General features: G+C 48.7%; 1 protein-coding gene across 6 annotated transcripts in view; it reads right to left on the reverse strand.

Annotated features, from left to right (window-relative positions):
* ACACB (acetyl-CoA carboxylase beta) overlaps positions 1 to 22,271 on the reverse strand; it is a 122,363-nt gene that overhangs the window by 67,778 nt on the left and 32,314 nt on the right. For 3 of the 6 annotated variants that reach the window (XM_026515066.4, XM_026515067.4, XM_044389914.3), the window contains 9 exons: positions 13,033 to 13,165; positions 10,102 to 10,240; positions 7,289 to 7,398; positions 6,993 to 7,074; positions 5,640 to 5,738; positions 3,677 to 3,786; positions 3,470 to 3,580; positions 648 to 857; positions 217 to 387 (listed from right to left, as the gene is read on the reverse strand). In XM_026515066.4, the coding sequence (XP_026370851.2) occupies positions 217 to 387; positions 648 to 857; positions 3,470 to 3,580; positions 3,677 to 3,786; positions 5,640 to 5,738; positions 6,993 to 7,074; positions 7,289 to 7,398; positions 10,102 to 10,240; positions 13,033 to 13,165 (1,165 nt within the window). Of the gene's footprint in view, positions 1 to 216; positions 388 to 647; positions 858 to 3,469; positions 3,581 to 3,676; positions 3,787 to 5,639; positions 5,739 to 6,992; positions 7,075 to 7,288; positions 7,399 to 10,101; positions 10,241 to 13,032; positions 13,166 to 20,883; positions 21,035 to 21,148; positions 21,448 to 22,271 lie in introns of those variants that run through there. The other 3 variants (XM_026515068.4, XM_026515069.4, XM_044389913.3) reach the window with 3 other exon arrangements.

Below are 22,271 nucleotides of genomic sequence, written 5' to 3' on the forward strand. Positions count from 1 at the left end.
CCATTTCTCAAAGGGCCACATAGCTAGACAAAGGTGACGAACCACTCCCCAGAAGGTTCTCCACCTGCGTGGTTCTCCACGCTACTCTCACGACAACACACTCACTTCCCCAGGGATGGCCCGCCAAGAGGGGGGCAGGAAGGTCTACCACGGGCAGGACAGGGAGACCCCAGCCCGGCCAGAAGAAACCCCAGGGCTCTGAGTGCAGGTCCTTGCCTGTAACTGGGCGGCAGGCAGGTTGACGTCGGCGATCATCTCTGTGCAGGGGTGCTCCACCTGCAGACGGGGATTCAGCTCCAAGAAGTGGAAGCTGCCATCCTGGCTGTAGAGATACTCCACCGTCCCCGTGCTCACGTAGCCCACCGTCTTGGCCAGGCGGACGGCACACTGCAAAGACACACAGCCTGAAGGGTTTCCAGTGGTTTTCTTGGATCATCTTCCTGGGGGGCTTAGTAGGTCCCCCAGCAAATGCTGAGGATCTGCTCGGCATGAGCTCCTCTGGGACCTCAGAGATCACAGTCCCTATGATGGGCCCCAAGTGTCTTCGTGGGCACCTGCCCCATGTTGGCAATGGGGACTGCAGGGCGGAGACGGCTCTCTCTCCCTGTGGCTGCCCCCTCCCCGCCCCTGAGCTCTGCAGAGCGCACCTGCTCCATGATCTCGAACACAACCGGTATGGCGATGGTGGCCGGCGCCTCCTCAATGATCTTCTGATGCCGCCGCTGGATGGAGCAGTCACGCCCGAACAGGGACACGGCGTTCCCATACTGGTCGGCGAGGATCTGGACCTCCAGGTGTCGGGCATGCTCGGCCAGCTTCATGAGGAAGACGGGGGAGCCAGGGATCTCACTCTGCACCTGGGGGGACAGCAAGAGGGGCTCGCTCTGCCCTGGGGGACCGGGGCCGGAGCGGGAAGTCCTCCGAAGATCTGTCCACGAGTCTGCTGACTGTTTAGCTTTGTTTTACCTCTGTCGCAGACATGCCATTCTCCTTGACGTTTTAAGTCCAACACTGTCAAAATACATCATGCAGAAGCCGGACTTTCCCCACGACCCCACCTCCTAAAGATAACGTGCTGTTAAGATTTGGGTACACACTGGGTAAGAGTTCAATGTGGTCAAGAGTTAACTGGATAAGTTGATGTGCTGGTAGGACCTGGGTACACACTGGTTTTCTGCTGCACATTCAGGAACAAACACAACACACAGAATGTTTTTTGGATAAAAATAGGACCAAAACATGCTACCCGGAAGCTTTCTTTTCCTCCTCCTTAAATAGTACTCTCTTGGCCAGCTGTCCATGGTGGAACCTATACACAGAGAGACTTACTTCATCCTTTTCATGGCTAAAAGGCAATTGTCCGGAAATTCTTAATGATGGTATTAAAAAAAAAAAAGTGTTCACATGGAATGACTTCTAAGAATTTTTTTTTAAAGCAAGCTGCAGTAATACATGGGATGGCCTCCGTTTATATGAAAAATAATAAAACAGAGCTGTTATGAACATCTATATAAAAGTATATACAGGGGCGCCTGGCAGGCTCAGTCCGTAGAGCACGCAACTCCTGATCTCGGGGTTGTAAGTTCAAGCCCCACACTGGGTGTAGAGATTACTTTGAAAAATTTGTTAAGTCTTTTTAAAAATTCTTAAAAAAAAAAAATTGGTTACATCTGGGAAGGGGGGAGGAGTTGAGAGGTGGTGGTGAAAAGAGAATTTTCCTTTTTTACGCTTCACATATCCCTAAAGTGTTTGAATGTTCACAAAAGAACATTTTCATATCACACCCACGTAATCAAAAGAAAAACACTGGTACATGTGTGTGGGGGCAGTGGTATATGGGACCTCTGTACTTCCCACTCCATTTTGCTGTGAATTGAAAGCGGCCCTAAAAAGTAACATCTATTTTACAGAAAGCGGGGGGGGGGGGGGGGCTTTAAAACCTACACAACCCCTAAATGTCATGGAAGATCCAGGACTGGATCCTGACACAGAAAGATTAGTGGGGAGAACTGGTGAGATCTGAGTCAAGTCTGGAGTTAATAGAAACACATCCCTGCTAATCTGTTAGTCGTGACAAACATGGCAGAGCTAACGGGAGATGTTAACGATGGGAAACCAAGTGAAGGGTAGATGGGGACTCCATGCTATTTTCACAACTTCCAAGTAAACAGAACTTCTTCCTCCCCAAGGCACCCCAAAAATCTACCCACCCCAGTGGAGACACGTGATAGTGAAACCGCGACTTCATAGAATATTCATATATTGCCCACAGCTGTTTAATTGGTAAACCTTTTAAGAAAGCCATTTATTGACATGTGTTTGTAAGTGCATGTGCACGCTATTTAACTAAGTCCTTGGCACGTGGTCTTCACCCAAGAAAATAATTCAGAAGAAAAAAACAGCTAAGTATTATTTATGTTCCATGTTATATATTATAGATATTATATATTATTATGAAATATATTGTATTACAGTAGCATGATTCATAACAACGGAAATGGAAACAAGCTTAACATTTCACAAAAAAGGAAAGGCTTGATAAGGAAGACTACAGACACACAGGGAATATTATGCAATCATCAAAATAATTGTAATGACTGGAACAACACAGAAAACAGGTCCGTGATCTAAAATTTAGAATTTTTTAATATGTAAAACAAAACACGGTGCAGAAGGAATATAACTGTTTAAAACATGCACATGAACAAGGTCTAGAAGAAACCCTAGAAATTCTAAAATAGTTGCATTAAGAATGGGAAGATCAGGGGCGCCTGGGTGGCATAGCGGTTAAGCGTCTGCCTTCGGCTCAGGGCGTGATCCCAGCGTTATGGGATCGAGCCCCACATCAGGCTCCTCCGCTATGAGCCTGCTTCTTCCTCTCCCACTCCCCCTGCTTGTGTTCCCTCTCTCGCTGGCTGTCTCTCTCTCTGTCGAATAAATAAATAAAATCTTTAAAAAAAAAAAAAAAAGAATGGCAAGATCATTAGTCTACCTTTTTTAAATGTTGCCAATGGGCAAATGTAATAGGCATAAAGTTTTAAAAGTGAAAACCCAGCTACAAATAAGTAAATACATGGTTCATTCCTACAACAAAAGTCAATCATCTAGAAATGTTTAAAAATACCAAGACTAGTAAAATTTACAAAATGTCCCATCTTCTGATACACGTGAATATAGTCACAAATAGAAAGATACTCCGGCCCTGTATCTCTGAAAGCATTTAAAGTCACGTGGACTCACAGGATTGAACATTTAAGGAAATGACGTACGGATCAACCCAAACCAGGAACTTCTGTGTATGAAAACGTACACATTTGCTTAGGAACATGGCACAGCAGTACTCCAGCTCCCACAAGTGTCCTCTTGATTCCTAACACAGTAATGCTCATGAAAATAATCTGGTGGCCAACAACTAAACACATGCAATTCCCAAAGATATATGGGAAAATGCCCAGCAAGAAGAGCTCACTTGTCTGAAAAGGATTGGGAAGTCCTCGGGACTCTCTGCCTTCCGGATTCCTTTCCCTCCGCCGCCTTCAGATGCTTTGATCATCAAGGGAAAACCAATTTTTTCTGCCATCTGGGGGCGAAGGACAAAGAGACCTCTTTAGAAGGTAGACAGTTTCCAAGCTACCGAGAGGCTCTAGCACCTTGGCCCCCCAAGCCCTGTGTTTACCTGTAAGCCCTCATCTATATCTTTCACACAACCCTGGTTGTAAACATCTTCTGGGACAGTGATCCTCTTCCCCCACTGCAGATCCTCTTCTGCCCATTCCACCGTCAGACCTAGAGAGTCACAAAAAAAGCTGAAGCCTCCCAAGGATGGCAGAGATTCAGATACAACACAGAAACCACAGGGCCCTTCCTCACCAAAGCCTCTCTAGCCCTGGCTGCTGGACCAGCAGTATACACACATGGTCCTTCAGCTTCCCACAATGCCTGTTAAGTTTCTTAAGGGCTGGCTCAACCTTGAATTGGAAATCAAGCTTAAGAAATTCAGACTGAGGGGCGCCTGGGTGGCTCAGCTGTTAAGCGTCTGCCTTCGGCTCAGGGTGTGATCCCAGCGTTATGGGATCGAGCCCCACATCAGGCTCCTCCGCTGGGAGCCTGCTTCTTCCTCTCCCACTCCCCCTGCTTGTGTTCCCTCTCTCGCTGGCTGTCTCTCTGTCAAATAAATAAATAAAATCTTTTTTTAAAAAAAAAAGAGAAGAAAAGAAATTCAGACTGAGGGGCACCTGGGTGGCTCAGTCAGTTAAGCATCTGCCTTTGGCTCAGGTCATGATCTCGGGGTCCTGGAATCAAGCACCGCATCGGGCTCCCGGCTCACAGGGAGCCTGCTTCTCCCTCTCCTCCCTGCTTGGGCTCTCTCTCTTGCTCACTATCTCTGTCTCTCAAATAAGAGAGAGGGAGAGAGAGAGAGAGAGAGAAAGAAAGGAAGGAAGGAAGGAAGGAAGGAAGGAAGGAAGGAAGGAAGGAAGGGAAAGAAAGAAAGAAAGAAAGAAAGAAAGAAAGAAAGAAAGAAAGAAAGAAAGAAAGAAAGAAAGAAAGAAAGAAAGAAGAAAAGAAAAGAAAGAGGAAAGAAAGAGAAAGGAAAGGCAAGAAAGTAAAGAAATGAAGAAAGAAAGAAAGAAATTCAGACTGAGCCTACCATGAAAAACCATATTAATCTGAACCCAAAAAAATTCCAGTTCTACCCAGTGAAGTCATTTATATGTAAATCACTGTTTTCTAAAACCCTGTGAAGATTAAAAACAAATAAGCCTTCCATTCCAAATTTAAAATTCCATCTTTGGATGAAAAAAATCAAATTGGAGGAAAAATTCCTGAGACTTTTCCTGTTTATTTTTAATTTATCTTAGAAACTCCACTTTTCAGAATTTAACCTAAGGAAATGATTAAAAAGTACACAGAGATTTAGCTAGTAAACTATCAAGACTCCATTACTTTTAGTATTTTTTTTAAGGATTTTATTTTTGTGAGAGAGAGACACAGAGAGAGAGAGCACAAGTGGGAGGAGGGACAAAGGGAGAGGGAGAAGCAGACTCCATGCTGAGCAGGGAGCCCAAGGAGGGGCTCAATCCCAGAACCCTGAGATCATGACCCAAGCTGAAGTCAGACACTTAATCGACTGAGCCACCCAGGTGCCCCTACTTTTAGTATTTTTTAAAATTAGAGCAAAACAACCTGGAAACAACCTTACCATCTAACCATAGAGGACTGTTAAATAAATTATGGTACATCTATATGATAAAATCTTATGCAGACATTTTAAATGTCGTAAAGTGTAGTTATTGACATAGAACGGTTAGTTAGAAAAAATAAATCACAAAGTATAGTAAATATAAGATCTCTGGCTTTTTAAAGGATGTGCCTAGAAAAAAAAAGACTGGAAAGGTAGGCACCTAGACTATAACAAATGTTCAACACCGGGTCATAGGATTATGGATGATTTCTATTTCTTTTCTTTTCTTTTCTTTTTTTTTGTTAATTCTGTATTTTCTAAGCTGTCTACAACGAAACTGTACCACTGCTTAATTAATTTTAAAAATTTTAAATGAAAGAATAAAAAAAGCATACTCCTGCCACCCCCTCTGCTCAGACTGGAAGAGATCCCCCAAAGTGAAGCTCGGGCCACTTACCGCTTCCACTCCAGGGCAATGTTGGGATCTGCAGCGTCTGGGCTACAATGGTGGAGGCGATCTTATCTCCCAAGGCCCACATGGCCTCACTGGGAGGGCCTGAGGGATCAGGGACAAAGAGGAAGGCAGAATAGAGTCAGTCACGAGCCCCTTGCAGCCAAGTGCCAGTCAAATGCACAGAGAAAAGTACTCAGGTGCTAGCTCTGGAGGAATTTAACATCAAGTTGGGGAAGGGAAAAACCTGTTAGTCTGCTACTTCATCAGATGTGGATGAAGTCTACTGTTTTTAGTACGTGTGGATTGTAAACCTGGTCTGAGTTATAACCTTAGCTAGGTGGCATACACAGAATTCACTTTTCAGGAAGAAGGCAAACAACTAGACCAAAGGGGCAAGCTAGCACCTCAAAAAACTAGACCTTGGGTTAGCAAACTTCTCCTACAGTGAGCCAGACAGGAAATATCTTCGGCTTTGTGGGTCTGCTTGTCTCTGTCACAAGCACTCAGCTCTGCCAGTGTTGGGCGAAAGCAGTCACAGGCAATACATAAATGAATGAACCGGGCTGTGTTTCAATAAAACTTCCATTGACAGAATCAGGCAGGGGGCTGGATTTGGCCTGTGGGCTGCAGTTTGCTGGCTTGTGGGCGGGATCACCAACCTCCAGAGGAGCTAAGAGAGACTCAGGGTCCCGTGTCCCAGCCACTCAAAGACTATGGACACAGAAAACTTAAGCAAGCACAAGCTACTAGGCAGACCCTTGGGATATCAGGTGTTGATCTGTACAGAGTCACTCTGAACACGATGTGTGGTGTTGGCCCAGCGTTAAGGAGCAGCAACAGGGATTTACTGTGGGTGGTAAATGATTCCCCTAGATCATGCAAAGATGTCAGACAGCATGAGTGCACACACAGGAGTTTACAAATGCAAATCCTAAATCAGACCCCACAGACAATAAGTACCATTTTACCTTATAAGTCATAGAGCTGGGGGACTCTGGTCCCAAAATGCTAGGACATTCCAAAGCCCTGAGAAAAGCCCAAGAAAGGGGTGACCTCCAAACCCAGTCAGAAATCTGAACATGGCTGGTTATCTTGGTACCATCAGGAGCACGAGCAGAGGGTTCTGCTTGTCCCAGCATCATTCTCCTGTGGTACCCACCGCAACAGCTCTTATGACCCTGGGCTGGCCAACCTTCCCTCCCACCCCAGACCTGCTTGCTCCTGACCATGAAAGGGTGAGATGGGACTATGAAACTGACGCCCACCTTTCAGGGCCACAGTGGAAAGAGAACCCGACCTGCCAGAGTGTCCCATCAATGCCCCGATTCCCACATATCGGATGGAGACACACTCTACCTAAGAAAGCAATCTCATGCTTGCACAGGAGCTCCGGCAGTTTGGGGTTTTCAGAAGCATGGCCCCAGCCAGCCCACACCGCCTGTAAACATAGAGAGGCATGAATGAGGATCTTCCTTCGAGAATCCCCCTCCCATCACACACTGAAATCTCTTTGCGGCATCACATCAGCCCTGGATTTCAGAGTCTTGGAGGACCTGGAGTCTCTGTCCCTTCCGAACTGCAGGAGTGAGTTGCTCGAGAGCTCAGAGCATCAACCCTGCTGTGGGCAGACTGGGGCACCCCATCCGACTTACCTGCACGGGGATTCTCTTGGCAATGTCCACAACCAGCTCCACGTTGGCATAATTGTTGTTGTTGGGCCCTCCTGGGACAGGGACATACTGATCTGCCATCTTGATATACTCTGGAATTAGATGAGAAAAGGAAAGAAAAACTGAGAGGCTGGAGTTCACTGCATGACTACCTACAGCCATTAGAAGATTCTGTGGCTGCAAGGGACAGGTGTGGATGATCATTTGGGACCTGAACGTGACTTTCACTGTGGAAAAATATATAGGCATCAGGACAAGGCCTGGAAGGGAACAAAGAAAGGAAGGAAGCTATCAGAACGGTTGGGATGAGAGGTGGGTGTTCGATTAATCCCCATTTCCAGTTTATCTTAATTTGTTTTGCCATTAAACAATACAGTGTTTTTAATCATGGAGAAAAACAGGTAACATAAAATTTACCATGTAACTCATTTTTTGAGGGTACAGTTCAACAGCATTTAGCACATTTGCACTGTTGTGAACCAGATCTCCAGAAGTTTTGTCTTCTTGCAAATGTGAAACTCTACCCATGAAACAATAGCTCCCCTTTTCCCCTCCCGCAGCCCCTGGCCACCACCATCTTTCTGTCCCTATGAATTTCACGCCACTAGAGATTTCATCTATGCAGAATCCTAGAGTATTTGTCTTCTTGTGACTGGGTTCTTGCACTTAGCATAGTGTCTTCCAGTTCCTTCCACGCTATACCATGTGATAGGATTTCCTTCCTTTTTAAGGCTGAATACAATACAATGTTTTGATTTTAAAATATTCATGCCCTTTATGCCAGAAATTCCACTTCTAGGAATAAATACATCCTAAAGGGCGCCTAGGTGGCTCAGTCGGTTAATCATCCAACTCTTGGTTTTGGCTCAGGTCATGATCCCGGGGTCCTGGGATCGAGTCCCGTGTCGGGCTCCCTGCTCTTCCCTCTCTCTCTGCCTACTTGTGCTCTCTGTCAAATAAGTAAATAAAATCGTTTAAAAAACTGGATTATGGGGGGCGCCTGGGTGGCATAGCGGTTAAGCGTCTGCCTTCGGCTCAGGGCGTGATCCCGGCGATCTGGGATCGAGCCCCACATCAGGCTCTTCTGCTATGAGCCTGCTTCTTCCTCTCCCGCTCCCCCTGCTTTTGTTCCCTCTCTCACTGGCTGTCTCTATCTCTGTCGAATAAATAAATAAAATCTTAAAAAAAAAAAACAACTGGATTATGGGGGCGCCTGGGTGGCGCAGTCCTTAAGTGTTTGCCTTCGGCTCAGGGCATGATCCCAGGGTCCTGGGATCGAGCCCCACATCAGGTTCCTCCGCTGGGAGCCTGCTTCTTCCTCTCCCACTCCCCCTGCTTGTGTTCCCTCTCTCGCTGGCTGTCTCTATCAAATAAATAAATAAATAATCTTAAAAAAAAAAAACTGGATTATGTTAATAAATAAGCAAAACAAATAAATTAGTCCTAAAAAACCCTACTCATCAATGAAGCCAAAGAGTGACGTAAGAGGATGTCCACTGGGCAGTGTTTTGAAGTGTGAAATGCTAGACTCAAGGCAAAGGCAAGGCTTAGTCCCTCTGGACTATGGAATTCTCTGGAATCCTAGAAGGAACAGTGTAGAACTTTATGTGCAGATTCTGAAAGAGAACCAAGAGTGGCATTTCCTTCCAGGCTTCTGGCCTCCGATGTTTATGGAACACAAGAGTGTCGGCCACAGGGGAGGTCCTGGAGGTGACAAAGTGAGAAGTCAGACAAGCTCTCTCTCGTCTCTGAGTTTTGTTCTACTGTCAGAGAAGATAAACAAGAAAACAGACACAGTAACACCAGGCTGGGGTCAGCGCCAGGGCCTGCCGGGAAAGCCACACGGGAGGACATGACCGGAACGTTGGGGCAGGGAGGGCTGGAGGCCTGCTGTGCCAGGAGCTTCAGGGAAAAGCACTGTCAGCAGAAGATGCATCACGTTCCAAGGTTCTGGGACAGGAAAGAACTCAGCCAGCCCAGGAATCAATGAGGCCAGCATGGCTGGGACCAGGGTTGGAGGGCAGGGGCACTGGATGGGGCCAAGAGGCCAGCAGAGCCACATCACGTGGCACCTTAACTGTCCTGAGTGAGGACCTGGAATTTTAGTCTGAATGTTATGGGAGCCCCCACAGGATAAGGCTGTGGATTCAGACAGCCTGGGGTTCCTATGCTGCCAGCACCACATGCTGGCTGTATGACCTTGGGTGAATGATTTCTGTCCCTGTGCCTCAACTGCCCCATCTATAAAATAGGCTGACAATCAAATCTGTCCTCTGAGTTAGAAGGAGATTGAATCTGTGCAGGGCAGAGCCCAGGGACAGCATGACAGTCTCTAAAGAATTTAAAGAGTTGGTGATGGGACCTGAGCTGTGTTTTTAAGAAATCACTCTGGCTACTGGGTGGATAAAGGTCTGTAAAGGGATATGAATGTTCAGGGGAAAAAACCAAATTGTCGAACAGTTATTTATAGAATGATCTATGCTAACAGACATAGAAAACAAATGAACAGAAGAATGAATGACTGAAGTACAATACAGACATCTGTGGGGAAACACACCTGGAGGAAGAGAAGCCCATCTGCTGTAACATGGACATTTCGCAAAGATGGGATTTCCACTTTGCATAGTCACCATTTGCATTTTTAATTAATAAAGAAGGAAAGGCAAGTAAATGCAGGCTCAGGAGAGGGTCCCTGGGACTCTGGGGTCCAAGGTGAACTTGCCTAGGTATAATGGAGGAGGTGAGGGTAAGCAAGGACGGGGTGGCAGGAGGGGAAGGAGTCAAGGCCCAGGTACCTGCATTGGCCTTCAGGTCCTCTGGGGTCACCATGACTACAAACCGGATGGCCCGCTCGTTGCGGAACATCTCATAGGCCCACCTGCGGATGGAGCGCATGCACTTCACGGCGGCGATGCCATTGTTGGCGATGAGCACCTGGACAGGGAAGATGAGGAAGGGGCCAGAGCTGCACACCTACCTGCACTGGGAGCTGCATGCTACCCTGGGGTCCAAGTCACGGCTGCAGAGCCGCCTGAGGTACCTCTTTGCATTTCTATAGCACACAGCCTGGCAGAGAGGTGCTCACAGTCTGCTGGCTGCATGAATAGATGATGATCAAATGGGGGAGTGGGTGGATGGACAGATGGGTGAGTGGATGGATGGATGGGTGGGTGGGTGGATGGATGGATGGACGGATGGATGGATGGATGGACAGATAGATGGGTGGGTGGGTGGATGGATAGACAGATAGGTGGGTGGGTGGATGGATGGATGGACGGATGGATGGATGGATGAATGGATGGATGGACGGACGGACTGATGGACGGATGGACGGATGGACGGATGGATGGACGGACGGATGGATGGATGGATGGATGGACGGATGGATGGACAGACAGGTGGGTGGGTGGGTGGATGGATAGACAGGTGGGTGGGTGGGTGGATGGGTGGATGGACAGATGGGTGAGTGGATGGATGGACGGATGGACAAATGGGTGGGTGAGTGGATGGATGGACAGTTGGGTGGATGGATGGACAGACAGCTGGGTAGATGGATGGACAGAAGAATGGATGAATGGATGGGGGGACGGACAGGACAGGATGGGATGAATGAATGATTTTGATTCCTTCGTGGGCACCATCACGATCACTTAACATTTCTGAATGCCTAGTATGTACCAAGTTACAGTACAATATATTTCATCAGCATTATTTCACTTCACTCTCACATCAGCCCTTGAAAGTGGCTGTATTCTTATCTTTATTTGGCTAAAGATATTAAAACTCAAGGGGTTAAGGCACTTGCCCAAGGTCACACAGCTAGTAAGTGGCAGCGATGTGACTCCTGAGCCCTGCACAGTTGGACCCGTGCTCTGAACTGCCCCCTCCCCCATGGCTGCCTCTGCATTCTGGAGATTAAAGGCCCCGGATTTGGTGGAGGGGAAAGGCAGTAACGCTGGCTGTCCTCAGCAACCGAGAGCAACAGAAAAGGTCCCGGTTTCAACTCTTAATGTGCCATGAACTTCCTGTGTGGCATTAGGCAGACCCCTTCCCTCTCTGAGCTTCATCTCTACACAAAGAGCTCAGACTGGCCAACGTCCTGGCTTGGTCTATAAGAAATAAAACCAAGCTCTAGTGTTCCTGTTCAAAAAAAAAAAAAGGCATATGCTTCAAAGCTCTGACTTCTACAGCAAGAACATAATTTCAAGGTCCTTCCATTGCTCACTAATTTTCATGACAGCCCTGAAGGGCAAGTCTCATTAGAGATTAGGAATGTGATTGCCTCTATTTTACAAAAGGGGAAACTGAGCCCAGATGCCATATCCTGTGAGTGGCCACAGCAGATGGAGCCCAGAGCCCTGGGCTCAGATTCGGTATTCTCCCCTTTCAAAAACGCCTCCCGAAGAGCACGGATGGAACGGCAGGGTTTTGGTTTTCTTAACCTCATTACCAAAGCAAGGTTTGGTCAAGAAGGAAGGGCTGTGGGTGACCCCAGGACAGCCAGTTTCCCTGGGCCCCGTTTGTTCTAGCACATTCTAGGAGCCCCCGGGGGAGAAGGCCATTGCAGACTGGCTTGCTGCTCTAATCCCACAGCTGCAGCTTTCCCACAAGGAGTCTAGGAGAGAGGGCAAGCCACGGTCAACTCCAAAGTCACCAAGTACAGCGGCTCTGCGCTGAGGCCTTCAGCAGCCACCCCGCCTCTCGGCTCGCCAGGACTGAATGCCGGCCACCGGTCAGGCTGGCTGCAACAGTCCCCTGGTGAGTGCGGCAAAAGTGCAGCTTCTGGATCCCCACCCAGGAGACTCTAACTCCAAGGGTCTGGGGTTGGGCGGAGGAGTATTTTCAGCCAGCAACCAGGTGGTAGCCAGGCTCAGGAGCCAGGACGCTAGAGTAAGGACATGGGCTCTGAACTCTTGACGCCTGGAGTTCAAATCCCAGCTCTGCCACTGACCAGCTGTAAGACCGGGCAAACCACCTCCCTTCCCTGGGCCTCAGCTTCCTCTTCTGTGAAATCGTATTGACCGGCAGAATGGTGGGGATGATGAAATGAGATACGATACAGAAAGCACTTCACAGGATGCCTGGCTTCTGAGTAGGCGCTCAAAAAATCATAGCTGCTGTTGTTATTAGAATCATTACCACCACCACCCTCAAGTAAAATGGAAAAGAACAAGGCCTTCTCGTCAAATAGACCTGGGTTCAAATCCTGACTCCAGCACTAACTAGCTACACGACTTCGGACAGCCATGTCAAATCTCTGCATCTTGGCTCCTTCGAGAATCTGTCGGGAATAATCAGTCTGTGGCCCAGAGCCTTGACCCCATGGAATGGGAAACGACGTGAAAAGCCTTTATAAATGGCAAATGTTAGCTGTTTCCCTTTGTCACCGTTATTTTAACACATTGGCCTCCCCTCCTGGAAGGAGCTCTACACCTCAGAAGGGCAGAGCTGGGTTTGATACCCGCCCTCAATAACCTAGAAAGCAGACCCGTGCACAAAGGCACTCGGGGTCTCTGCAGACCTCAGGCTCCTCTTCTGTGAGAAGGAGGTCATACACCTGTTGCTTCCGGCTGTCGGGAGGGTGAAAGGTGATGCATTCAAGTGCTCACAGAAGGGTGGCCTGGCACTTTCTCTGCGGCGTGACCATGAGCCTGAAGCCGGTTCTCTAGCTTCCAGCTTGGAAGAGGGGCCCCACCCCACCCCGACTGCCGGGACCCCATCTGTACCTTCTCAATGACCCGGTCCCCCCCAAAGCGCGTGACAAACTCAGCTGGGGAGGCCACGGTAAAGTCTCTGTGCAGGTCCACCTTCTTCAGTTCTCGGCCCCTCTTCACCAGGTGGAGTCCCGACATGCTAGGTCTGCAGAGGGAACAGGACAGACCCTGATGAGCCAGGAAGCCTGGGCCACTCGGGGAGAGAGTCAGGAGCCCAGCACCTACAAAATCAACATCAACAGAGAAGCGGGAGCCCATCAAACCCCCCACTGCTTTGCAGTCCTCACCGGGGACCTTGAAGCATTTCACAAGGAGACTCAAGAGGCTGGTGCAGGAATGAAGCAGGAGCGATCAATCCCCTGACCTGCCCCAAGCTGTACATTGAGCTCTTTAATCTTAAATTAATTTTTACTAGCTAGGCTCCCAATTTAGAAACTCAGGTAATACAAAAAACTTATGGGGGAAGGGACGTTTATGATCGGGGAGAAAGTCCACACAGTCTAATACCTGAGACTTTTAAACAGTATGGATCTCTTTCATGCATTTTTCTGTATGCATATCTCAAAATTTTTGTAACTGAAAACCAAAAAATGTATAACAACCAGGGCGCCCAGGTGGCTCAGTTGTTATACATCTGACTCTTGATTTCAGCTCAAGTCATGATCTCAGGGTCATGAGATCAAGCCCCAGGTCGGGGGGTCCACACTCCGTGGGGAGTCTGCTTGAGATTCTTTTCTCTCCCTCTCCCTCTGCCCCTCCCCCGGCTCGCACGCTATAAATAAACAAACAAATAAATAAAAATCTTTTTAAAAAGTAACAACCAAATGGTGGTTCCTTGCCCCAACCCCTCCAGAACTGCACACCAGAGGAAATCACTTTTCTGGCATTTATGCATCTCCGTAGTTCTGAACAATGTCACCATCGTGTGTACTTTCTTGTGCCTCTTGAGTGACATCATTTGAGACACCATCTATGGCTCTTATGAGCACTCTTACTTGGCCATCCCATCTGCTTCCCGTCCCCCAACCTCTCAATACAGGCATACTGCAACCTGGCAGATTCCGTATCTGGGATTTCATAAGTCCGGAATTATTCACAGATGAGGGCTGGGGTAGACCAGATTTTCCTTTCTTCTTGCTTTTTTCCCTGGAGACAGTGGTTTTTTTCATTTGTGTAGCTCTCCTTGAACCGGTTGCTAGCGCAGTCCACTCCTTCTCATATCCTCCCAGTACATGGCATAACTGATCAGCTCCATCGTTCTTCATTGGCGACATCCCTCCGGGAAGCCTCTCCTCTCTACACTCATCCTGACCAGCTCTTCTCCAGACCCCCGACACAACTGTCATTCTGAGACTTCCTTTTGCTGACACCCTAAGGATTCCTTTTACCTTTCCTGGAGGTTTGATCCCTAATTTGGGAGATCACATGGCTCCCTCTTTCTTGGCAGACTCCCTTGTTTTATTGGGACACGTCTTCCAGTAGTTCTGTCTGGTTAAAAAGATGGTACAATGGGAGGGCACATGACAATGGCACCCTCGACATGCCCGTCCTGCTTCTGGCTGCCCTGGGCTACCTCATCATGACCACCTTGGAGATTCCCTTTGATTCTACGTTGGATCTGTTTCCTGTCTCCCATGTGTTGCTCTTCCTTGGTTTATTCTCTTGTTTCAGTGGAAGACATCCTTCAGTAGCTTTCTAAGAAAAGGTGTTGGGGAGTGAGGGGTAGGGGTAGTAAATGATTCATAGTCTTGCAAGTTCTGAAGCTGTCTTTCTTCTGCTCTTACGTTTGACCCTATCATTTGGCTGTGTATGGAATTCTGTAACGGAAAACCTTCTCCTTCAGAGTTTTGGAGCCTTGCACCATTGTGTCGTGGCTTCCAAGGACGCTAGAACCAGAGTTGTTCTGGTTGATCCTTTGCGGGTGACCTGTTCTTTCACATCCAGAAGCTTATAGGATCTTGTCTCTGTCTTCCATTGTCTACAGGGATGTGCTCATGTACGTGTCTCCTACCACCCAGTGGGGCTGTGAATCTTTAGGCTCCTTCAGTGTGGAAACTCACATCCTGGGATTTGTCTTCAAATATTTCGTTCAAATTGTTTCCCTGCGTCCTTTTTCCTCTATTCTTTCCAGAAGCTTTTATTATTTGGATGTTGAAATTCTTAGACTGGCCTGCAAGTTTCTTTTTCCCTCTATTTCCTATCCCTTGTCTTTCACTTTCTGAGCGATTCCTTCTGCCTTCTCTCCTAACCTGCTGTTGTGTTTTTAATACGCAGAGCTTGTTACCTGCTTGCAAAGTTTCCTTTTTGTGCATCCTGTTCCTACCTGTGCAACACCCCCCTGGCTTGAATGAGGGTATTAATGGCAGCTTTTTCAAGTTCTCTTCTCCTGGCATGGTTTCTGTTTCTTCCGAGGCTCCTGTGTCCCTCTGTTTGATTGTTTGGGGCCTGCCTTCCCTATTAGCAACTGTACCCAAGCCTCAGTCACTTCCTCATGACCAAGAGCAAAAACTAAAGGGCCGACATAAGGTACTGAGGTGAGGCCAGTGGACCCTGAACTCGATGCTCAGGATCTGGGGGGGCTGCTGTGTACGGGGAACCCCAAGGACACTAGAGTCTTCTTCCTTCAATGGTCCAATTCCCAAATGGCCAGGAGCCGGGGGCAGGGGTGGTGAGGGAAGTGGTGGGACAGGTCTGGGGTGGGGGGTAGGGCAGGTTTCAGAATTCAGCACCTACACAGACCCTGATCCTTGTGTTTGGGATACAGACCTCATACACTTCCACTGTGCCCATCAGTCCCCAGTCCCAAGACTCTCTGTTTCTCCCTCTCCAGGGAATGAACCACATGCTTTCTGTTGGGGTGGAAGTGGGCAACCCCTGGCCACACAAAGCAGGTAAGAAGATCTGGGCATCTTTTACCCAATTCTTCTCATTTTGGTACCCCTCCCCCCCCCCAACCAAACTGCAGAGGTACCTGATGCCGCCAGCCCCCGCGCCTTTCAGACTCCAGATCTAGTAGGTTCTCAGCTGTCCTGACTGCTGCCTTATGACTCAGCCCTCCTGGTTCTGCTAAGCCAGCTACCGTTCATCCATCTGCTTCTGGCCTCTAAAATGCTGTTGCTAATCTTCCCAACTGTTCTGCCAGGCTTGATAGGTTTCCGTCTCTCTTTTTAAAAAAACATCTCTTTGCTGTCATTTGGTGGGATGTTGACAGGACAAGGATCAGGCACGCACATTCAGTCCACTTTCTCTTTTTTCTTTTCAAGATTTATTTGAGAGAGAGAGAGAGTGCGGGGGTGGGGAGGGGCAGCAGGAGAGAGAGTCTTAAGCACATTCTGAGCTGAGCGCAGAGCCCAATGTGGGCTTGATCTCACAACCCTGACATCACGACCCCAGAAGAAACCATGAAGAGGAGCCAGAAGATGCCCCAGAAGATGCCCAACTGACTGAGCCACCCAGGCGCCCCTCAGTCCACTTTCTTAAGGTGACGATGAGGCATTAAGCTGAGAGTCATCTGTCAAGAATTAAGCTAACCGTTAACTACCCACAGGTACGTCCAGTGGTTATTGCGAGGGTAAGGATGAGTGGGTTCAGGGGACCAAAACTATGGTGAAGAGCTAACTGATAGTAAGGAACACCGCCAACATGCCACCATCTAGCATCTGAGCAAAAAACAGCAAAATTGGAAGCAAATAAATAGTCAGGAAAGAGAAATTCCATTTTATAGATGGGCAAACTGAGGCCCAGCCAAGCAAAGGGTCACGGAGCAAGTCAGCAGGCCTGGGGTTTTTCTACCACACCAGGAAATGTTGGCTGTGGGCTATGTACAAACTCTCCATGTCTAGTACAGTTCCCCATGGGAAAGCCTCCTACAAACCTGAAGTCTGCCCCCACTTCCCCATGTGACAGCCAAAGGCTCTGTCTATCACAAAGGAAAAAGAAAAAAAAAAAACGGAGTTCTGAGCCAGGGGAACAAAAAGAGAAATGAACAATGTGTTTCCATGTCACAAGAGGATACGTGTTTTCAATGAAGATTTTCTCCATTCAACTGAGCTTAACCAGAGGGCCTGAACGAATGAACAGACAGATGAACAAATGATTTCTGGCCCGTGAGATAACCTCGCTGCCTGCCACACACTGTGAGCAGCTCTTCTTCTAAGACGTCCTAGGACTGAGTTGCTAAAAGAAGATCGGACTTAGAAAAGTACTTTGGAAGGTCAATATCATCTTGCAAATGTGAACAGTGTTTTATCATAATTACATTCCATCAACGAGCAAGTAGCTCAGTTTGTTTTTAATGACTTTATTTCTTTACAAAAACAGGCAGATGCGGCCGGAAGGCCCTAACCTGCAGGCCCCTGATCTAGGGAAATGGATACCAAAATGTTAATGGCAGCTATCTCAGCGTGGTGGAAATTACGGGTGGTTTCTGTTACCTTCTGTGCATCTATATTTGTTAAGTTTCCTGCAATGATATGTTACTCTTTTAAAGATTTTATTTATTTGAGAGAGAGCAAGAGAAGGGGAAGGGCAGAAGGAGAGGGAGAAGCAGACTCCCCTCCTCCCCTCTGAGCAGGGAGCCCGGTGCAGGACTCGATCCCAGGACCCTGAGCCAAAGGCAGACGTTTAACCGACTGAGCCACCCAGGCGCCCCAATGATGTATTATTTTCAATAAGAAAAAAGCTATGAATTTTATAATAGGGATGCTGAAAGCCCTGGCCATTCTGGCATCCATTGGGCAAGGCGCTCAGCGTCCCCAACTGTAAGATGAGGACAGTAACACGTACCTCACTATGTTGGAACGGTTAAATAATATATAGAAAGTAAAAGATGGCTTCTGGCACCAGTAAACTCTATTTAATCATTTTAGTGCAGTGAGACCAAGAGGATCAGGGGCTGCTGATCTCCCAACCTCACCAGGAAATGCACCAGCCACTCCTCTGGCCCGGGTCTGGTCCCCATCCATCCACTCTCCCCCACTCTGTCTACAGCTTCCCCTGACTGGTTGGCTTGATCTTTTGGCTTCAGATGGTCTCAGACATCAAATTTCCATAAACACAAACATTAAAACTCTAGCAAACTGACCTAAAGCACGGCAAAGAAAAAGGTCAACCAGGAAGGAGAAAAACACTATTTTGTAGCCTGGAAAACCATTCTCAGCCGCCATTTTGATTTCAAAACTGGTGAGAGAGTGGGTCACAGTCCCATCAGAAAGCAGGTGGGTAAACACAAAATGCTGTCGCAGTGGCCCTGTTTCAGACCCAGTCTCCAGGCCAGTGGCTATTTTTATTTGTTTTTGACAAAGCTGGAAGCCAGCAAACAAACGGCTGACCTTTGGCCGGCATTTGTTTCAAAGTGAGCGGAGGCTGAACCATTCCAGGATGACTTTGGAAATGGCTTCAGGTGCAATCAACCACACACCAGAGTTATCAGCTAGCTGCTCAGGCACAAGACGAGGCAGAAACACCGGGAGGGAAGGAATCAACATTCTTGAGTGTCACTGTGAATCAGGCACAGGGGGCTTCACACTGAATCCCCCACAGCCCCGTGCATGGGAGGCCGCCATTCCCTGCTCGCAACGAGGAAACGGAGGGTCAGAGAGGCCCAACGACCTCAAGTCACACAGCTGGCAGGTGGCAACCCTGGACTTCCAAAAGACTCTGACCCCCTGCCCCAAGTCTAAGTTTGAGGCAGAAAGATAGTTGAGATAAATGGGAACATCTCTATTGTCTGGACTTTGAAAAACCAGCACCTACATTTGAGAGGCAATCTGTGGACTGCAGGGCCCTCAGCTGGGGCCAATTTTGTTCCCCAGGGACATATGGCCCATGTTTGCAGACTTTTTGCTTCAGCAGCGTATCTCAGTTCCCTCGCAGGATGACAATACTGACAACATTAAGAGGGTCTGCCTCAGAGAGTGTGTGTCCAGGGTTCAGCACTGGGCTTTGTGTGCAGTAAAGAGCTTTAGCTGAGGTGCCCCTCAGCAGGGGAGCCATGATTAAGAGCCCCAGTGTGGAGTCGCTGGGCTGTGGTCCGGGCATAACCAGCCCTTCCGTTCCTACCTTACCCCTCCCTTCTCTTTTATACAACAGGGATGGCAGCTGCTGAGACCCGATGGACGTAAAGGCCCCAGTATTATCACCGAGCAAGTAAGGAAAGGACATTGCATAGCTTAGTCAAGGCTGCAAACTCTGAACTCATCTTTGGGCTCCCAAATGGATCCCTGGCAATTTCTCGGGCCACCTGCCCTCTCAGGGCCTTCCGGGACGGCCACCTTGGCTAGACCAGGAATTGTTAAGCTAAGGTCCAAAGCCCAAATTTTGGACCTCCCGCAAGCTAATCATGGCTTTTACATTTTTAAGTGGTTGAAAGAATCTTATTTTGTGACACGTGAAAATCCCGCGAATTTCAAACCTCCACAAATTAAGTGTGATTGGAATACGGTCAGACCCATTCAATGATGTAATCACTGTGGCTGCTGGGGCAGTAAGTGGCAGAGCTGAGTAGATGTGACAGAGACCACATGGTCTCAAAACCGGAAATATTTACTATTTGGCCCTGGACGAAAACAGTTTGCCAACTCTGAGTTAAGCAGTGCTTTTCAGCCGTGACTCCACGCTCCAGCACAAGAGGAGCTTTTAAAAATGCTGATGCCCAGGCCCCGCCTGCATTAATTAATCAGCATCCCCAGGACAGGAGGGATTGCTGGAGGCGCAGGGAGCACACCCAGGTATCTGCATTGTTCAAAAGCCTGTCCCCCCTCCCCACCAAGGAATTCTAATGTGCAGCTGGCGGTGAGAACCACCCATAGATCACCAACCAACATTTCAACCTGGCAGCTGGCCTTGGTTCTGAGCAGAACTTCCAGGGCAGTGAAATCCTATGTGAACATAGGCTGCATTTACTATCATGCAGTGTTTTCACTGAGAAAATTTCAATTCCTGCAGGTTTATTCTTTCAGGTTAAAGTGGTTTGTGAAAAGTCGTCTTCGGGACTGAAGTGTACAATTAAACAGGACTCAAGATTTATATGTTAAACTTTTGCGTAAATAGCCTTACAGATCGGGGGGGAATACATCCTCTGTGGACCACATGGTCCACTTTGGGTACACCGGAGGGCTTGAGAGGTTTCGCCAGAGAGGTTAGATCAGGGCTCAGAAAGTGCAAGAAACGAGACCACCATGCTCCACCAAACACTTAGTGCACAAGAAAGACTGTGATTCAAACCCGGGACCCCCACCCATCTGCAGGTCCTTTGCTCAGACACACCCTGAGCAATCCAAGAAGGATTCCCCTTGAAGGCCCCATTATTCTGCTTTGCAGAAGGACCAGGGAACTGGAAGGCCAGTCTCCCTCCTGGAGGGCTGGCTGCATGTCCAGGGCATGTCTCTTGCCGTCTCTGAACCCCCCATCTTTGGACCTGAACAACCATCCTTCTGGCTCCAACAGACCTCACTTCCCTGACATGCATATAAGCTCAGTAACTACCCAGCAACTGTTAATAAAGATCATGTGGTGAGCAGGGGTGCCAGGGGAGGTGGCTACCGGTGAATTTCGTTCCTTTTTTTTGCTTCTCCAGAATTTTCTGACTTTTCAACAACAAACATAACATTACTTTGGAAATTTTTTTAAGTGCAATAAAATGAAGACAAGAAATCAAGCAGGTGGGGCCAGGAAGCGCTAGGGCATAGAAATGCCTACACATTGCTCAGAAAATAACCTTAAATGCGATGCCTGTTCAGGGGGCCCTTGATTCGCCCAGGGCTTCATAATCACTTCAAAAAGGCCTGCCCTCCGCAACCACCAAGGCTTTATCAGGGCTAAGGAGAAGAGGAGGAAAGCGAGGCCCCCCGCTAGCATACCCACCTGTGCGTTCCTAAGCGGGCCCCTCCAATCAACATCACCACCAAATCCGGCCAATCCAGCCTCCCCTTCAACCACCAAGGCCAGCTAGTGTTTGTAAGGCGAGTTCCATCTCCCAAGTGGCCAAACTGAAGCCTGCATTTCTTTGGTGGGGGCGGGGAAGAGGAGGTGGCGCTAAGGGGACACACAGCTTGTCTTTGGGGGGGGGGGGGACACGTTGCATATGTTTGCAAAAGATAACAATCATTAAAATTGCTGGCTTACTTACTTTACTTTGCGATCAGGGAAACAGACCTTGCACTTGGCAGGACTCATATTGACCTGCCCGGCGGCCAATCCCACGCGGCTCCTGCCCGAATGCAGGGCATGCACCCCTTAACCTCCTGAAGCCGACCCCGCTCCCGGGGCCCAGCAGGGCAGCCAGGTCGCGACAGGGAGGCGGAGGTGTGGTCCGAGGGCGGCTCCGGCCCGGCGGTGCCGCAGCCTGCAGGTGCCCGACCAAGCGCTGCGCTTCCTCCATCCCGAAAAGAGTCCTGCGCGCAAGTGTCCGGGGCAGAGGCGCCCGTCCAGGCCCCGCCCCCAAACGGACCCCGCCTCCAAGAAGGGTCCCGCCCCCCGCACAAGGCCCGGCCTCCTTACCGGGCCCCGCCTCCTGTCCCCGACAGAACCAGGCTCCGCCCTCCGGACCCGCCAATCGGGGAGCCGCCGCTGACCTTGGGCGCCAGACGACAGCGGCCAGAGACTTAAAAAAGCCCTCTTGGCTACTTTCCTCCCCAGCTCCCCTGACTGGAGTAGAAGGGTTCCGGGATGGCACCCCCCTGCATACTGGCAGCTGGGAAAAAATCTCACATTTAATGTGCTCGAATACACACAATAGGGAAGTGGTGGAAAATACGGTTTATATAAAATATGAGTCAGATGTCACCATAGTGCCTGGTAGAAGCCCCCCAAGGCAAGTCAACTTCTGGCCTCCAAGTTCCTGCCTTTGCTTATTCTTTCACCTCTATTCCCAGGGACATGGTTGCTCTAGGCCCTTCCGGCCCCACAGCTAGGGCCACATCTCCAGGAGGCTCCGTCCATGTGGCCACAATGTGGACAGTGACCTCCCCTAGGAATTATATAAGCAGCCCTTCCTGAGGGCACCAGTTAGCGCTGCTCTAACCATATAACTTTATATAAACTTTATATAAACATCTCCTTCCAACACACACTTTGGATCACCTGGGTTACCTGGTAAAGGGAGCTCTTTCCAGACAGGAAAGACCCCAGCTGCCCTGTGACCCTAAATGAGCTTCTTTCTGACTTCCAGTTAAGGAATGATTAAGTCACGGGAAAGAAAGGCACAGCATAAGGAATACAGTCGTTGATTCCGTGGTAGCGATGTATGGTGA

Source organism: Ursus arctos, unplaced genomic scaffold (genome assembly GCF_023065955.2).
Source record: "Ursus arctos isolate Adak ecotype North America unplaced genomic scaffold, UrsArc2.0 scaffold_34, whole genome shotgun sequence".
NCBI classification, from domain to species: domain Eukaryota; kingdom Metazoa; phylum Chordata; class Mammalia; order Carnivora; family Ursidae; genus Ursus; species Ursus arctos.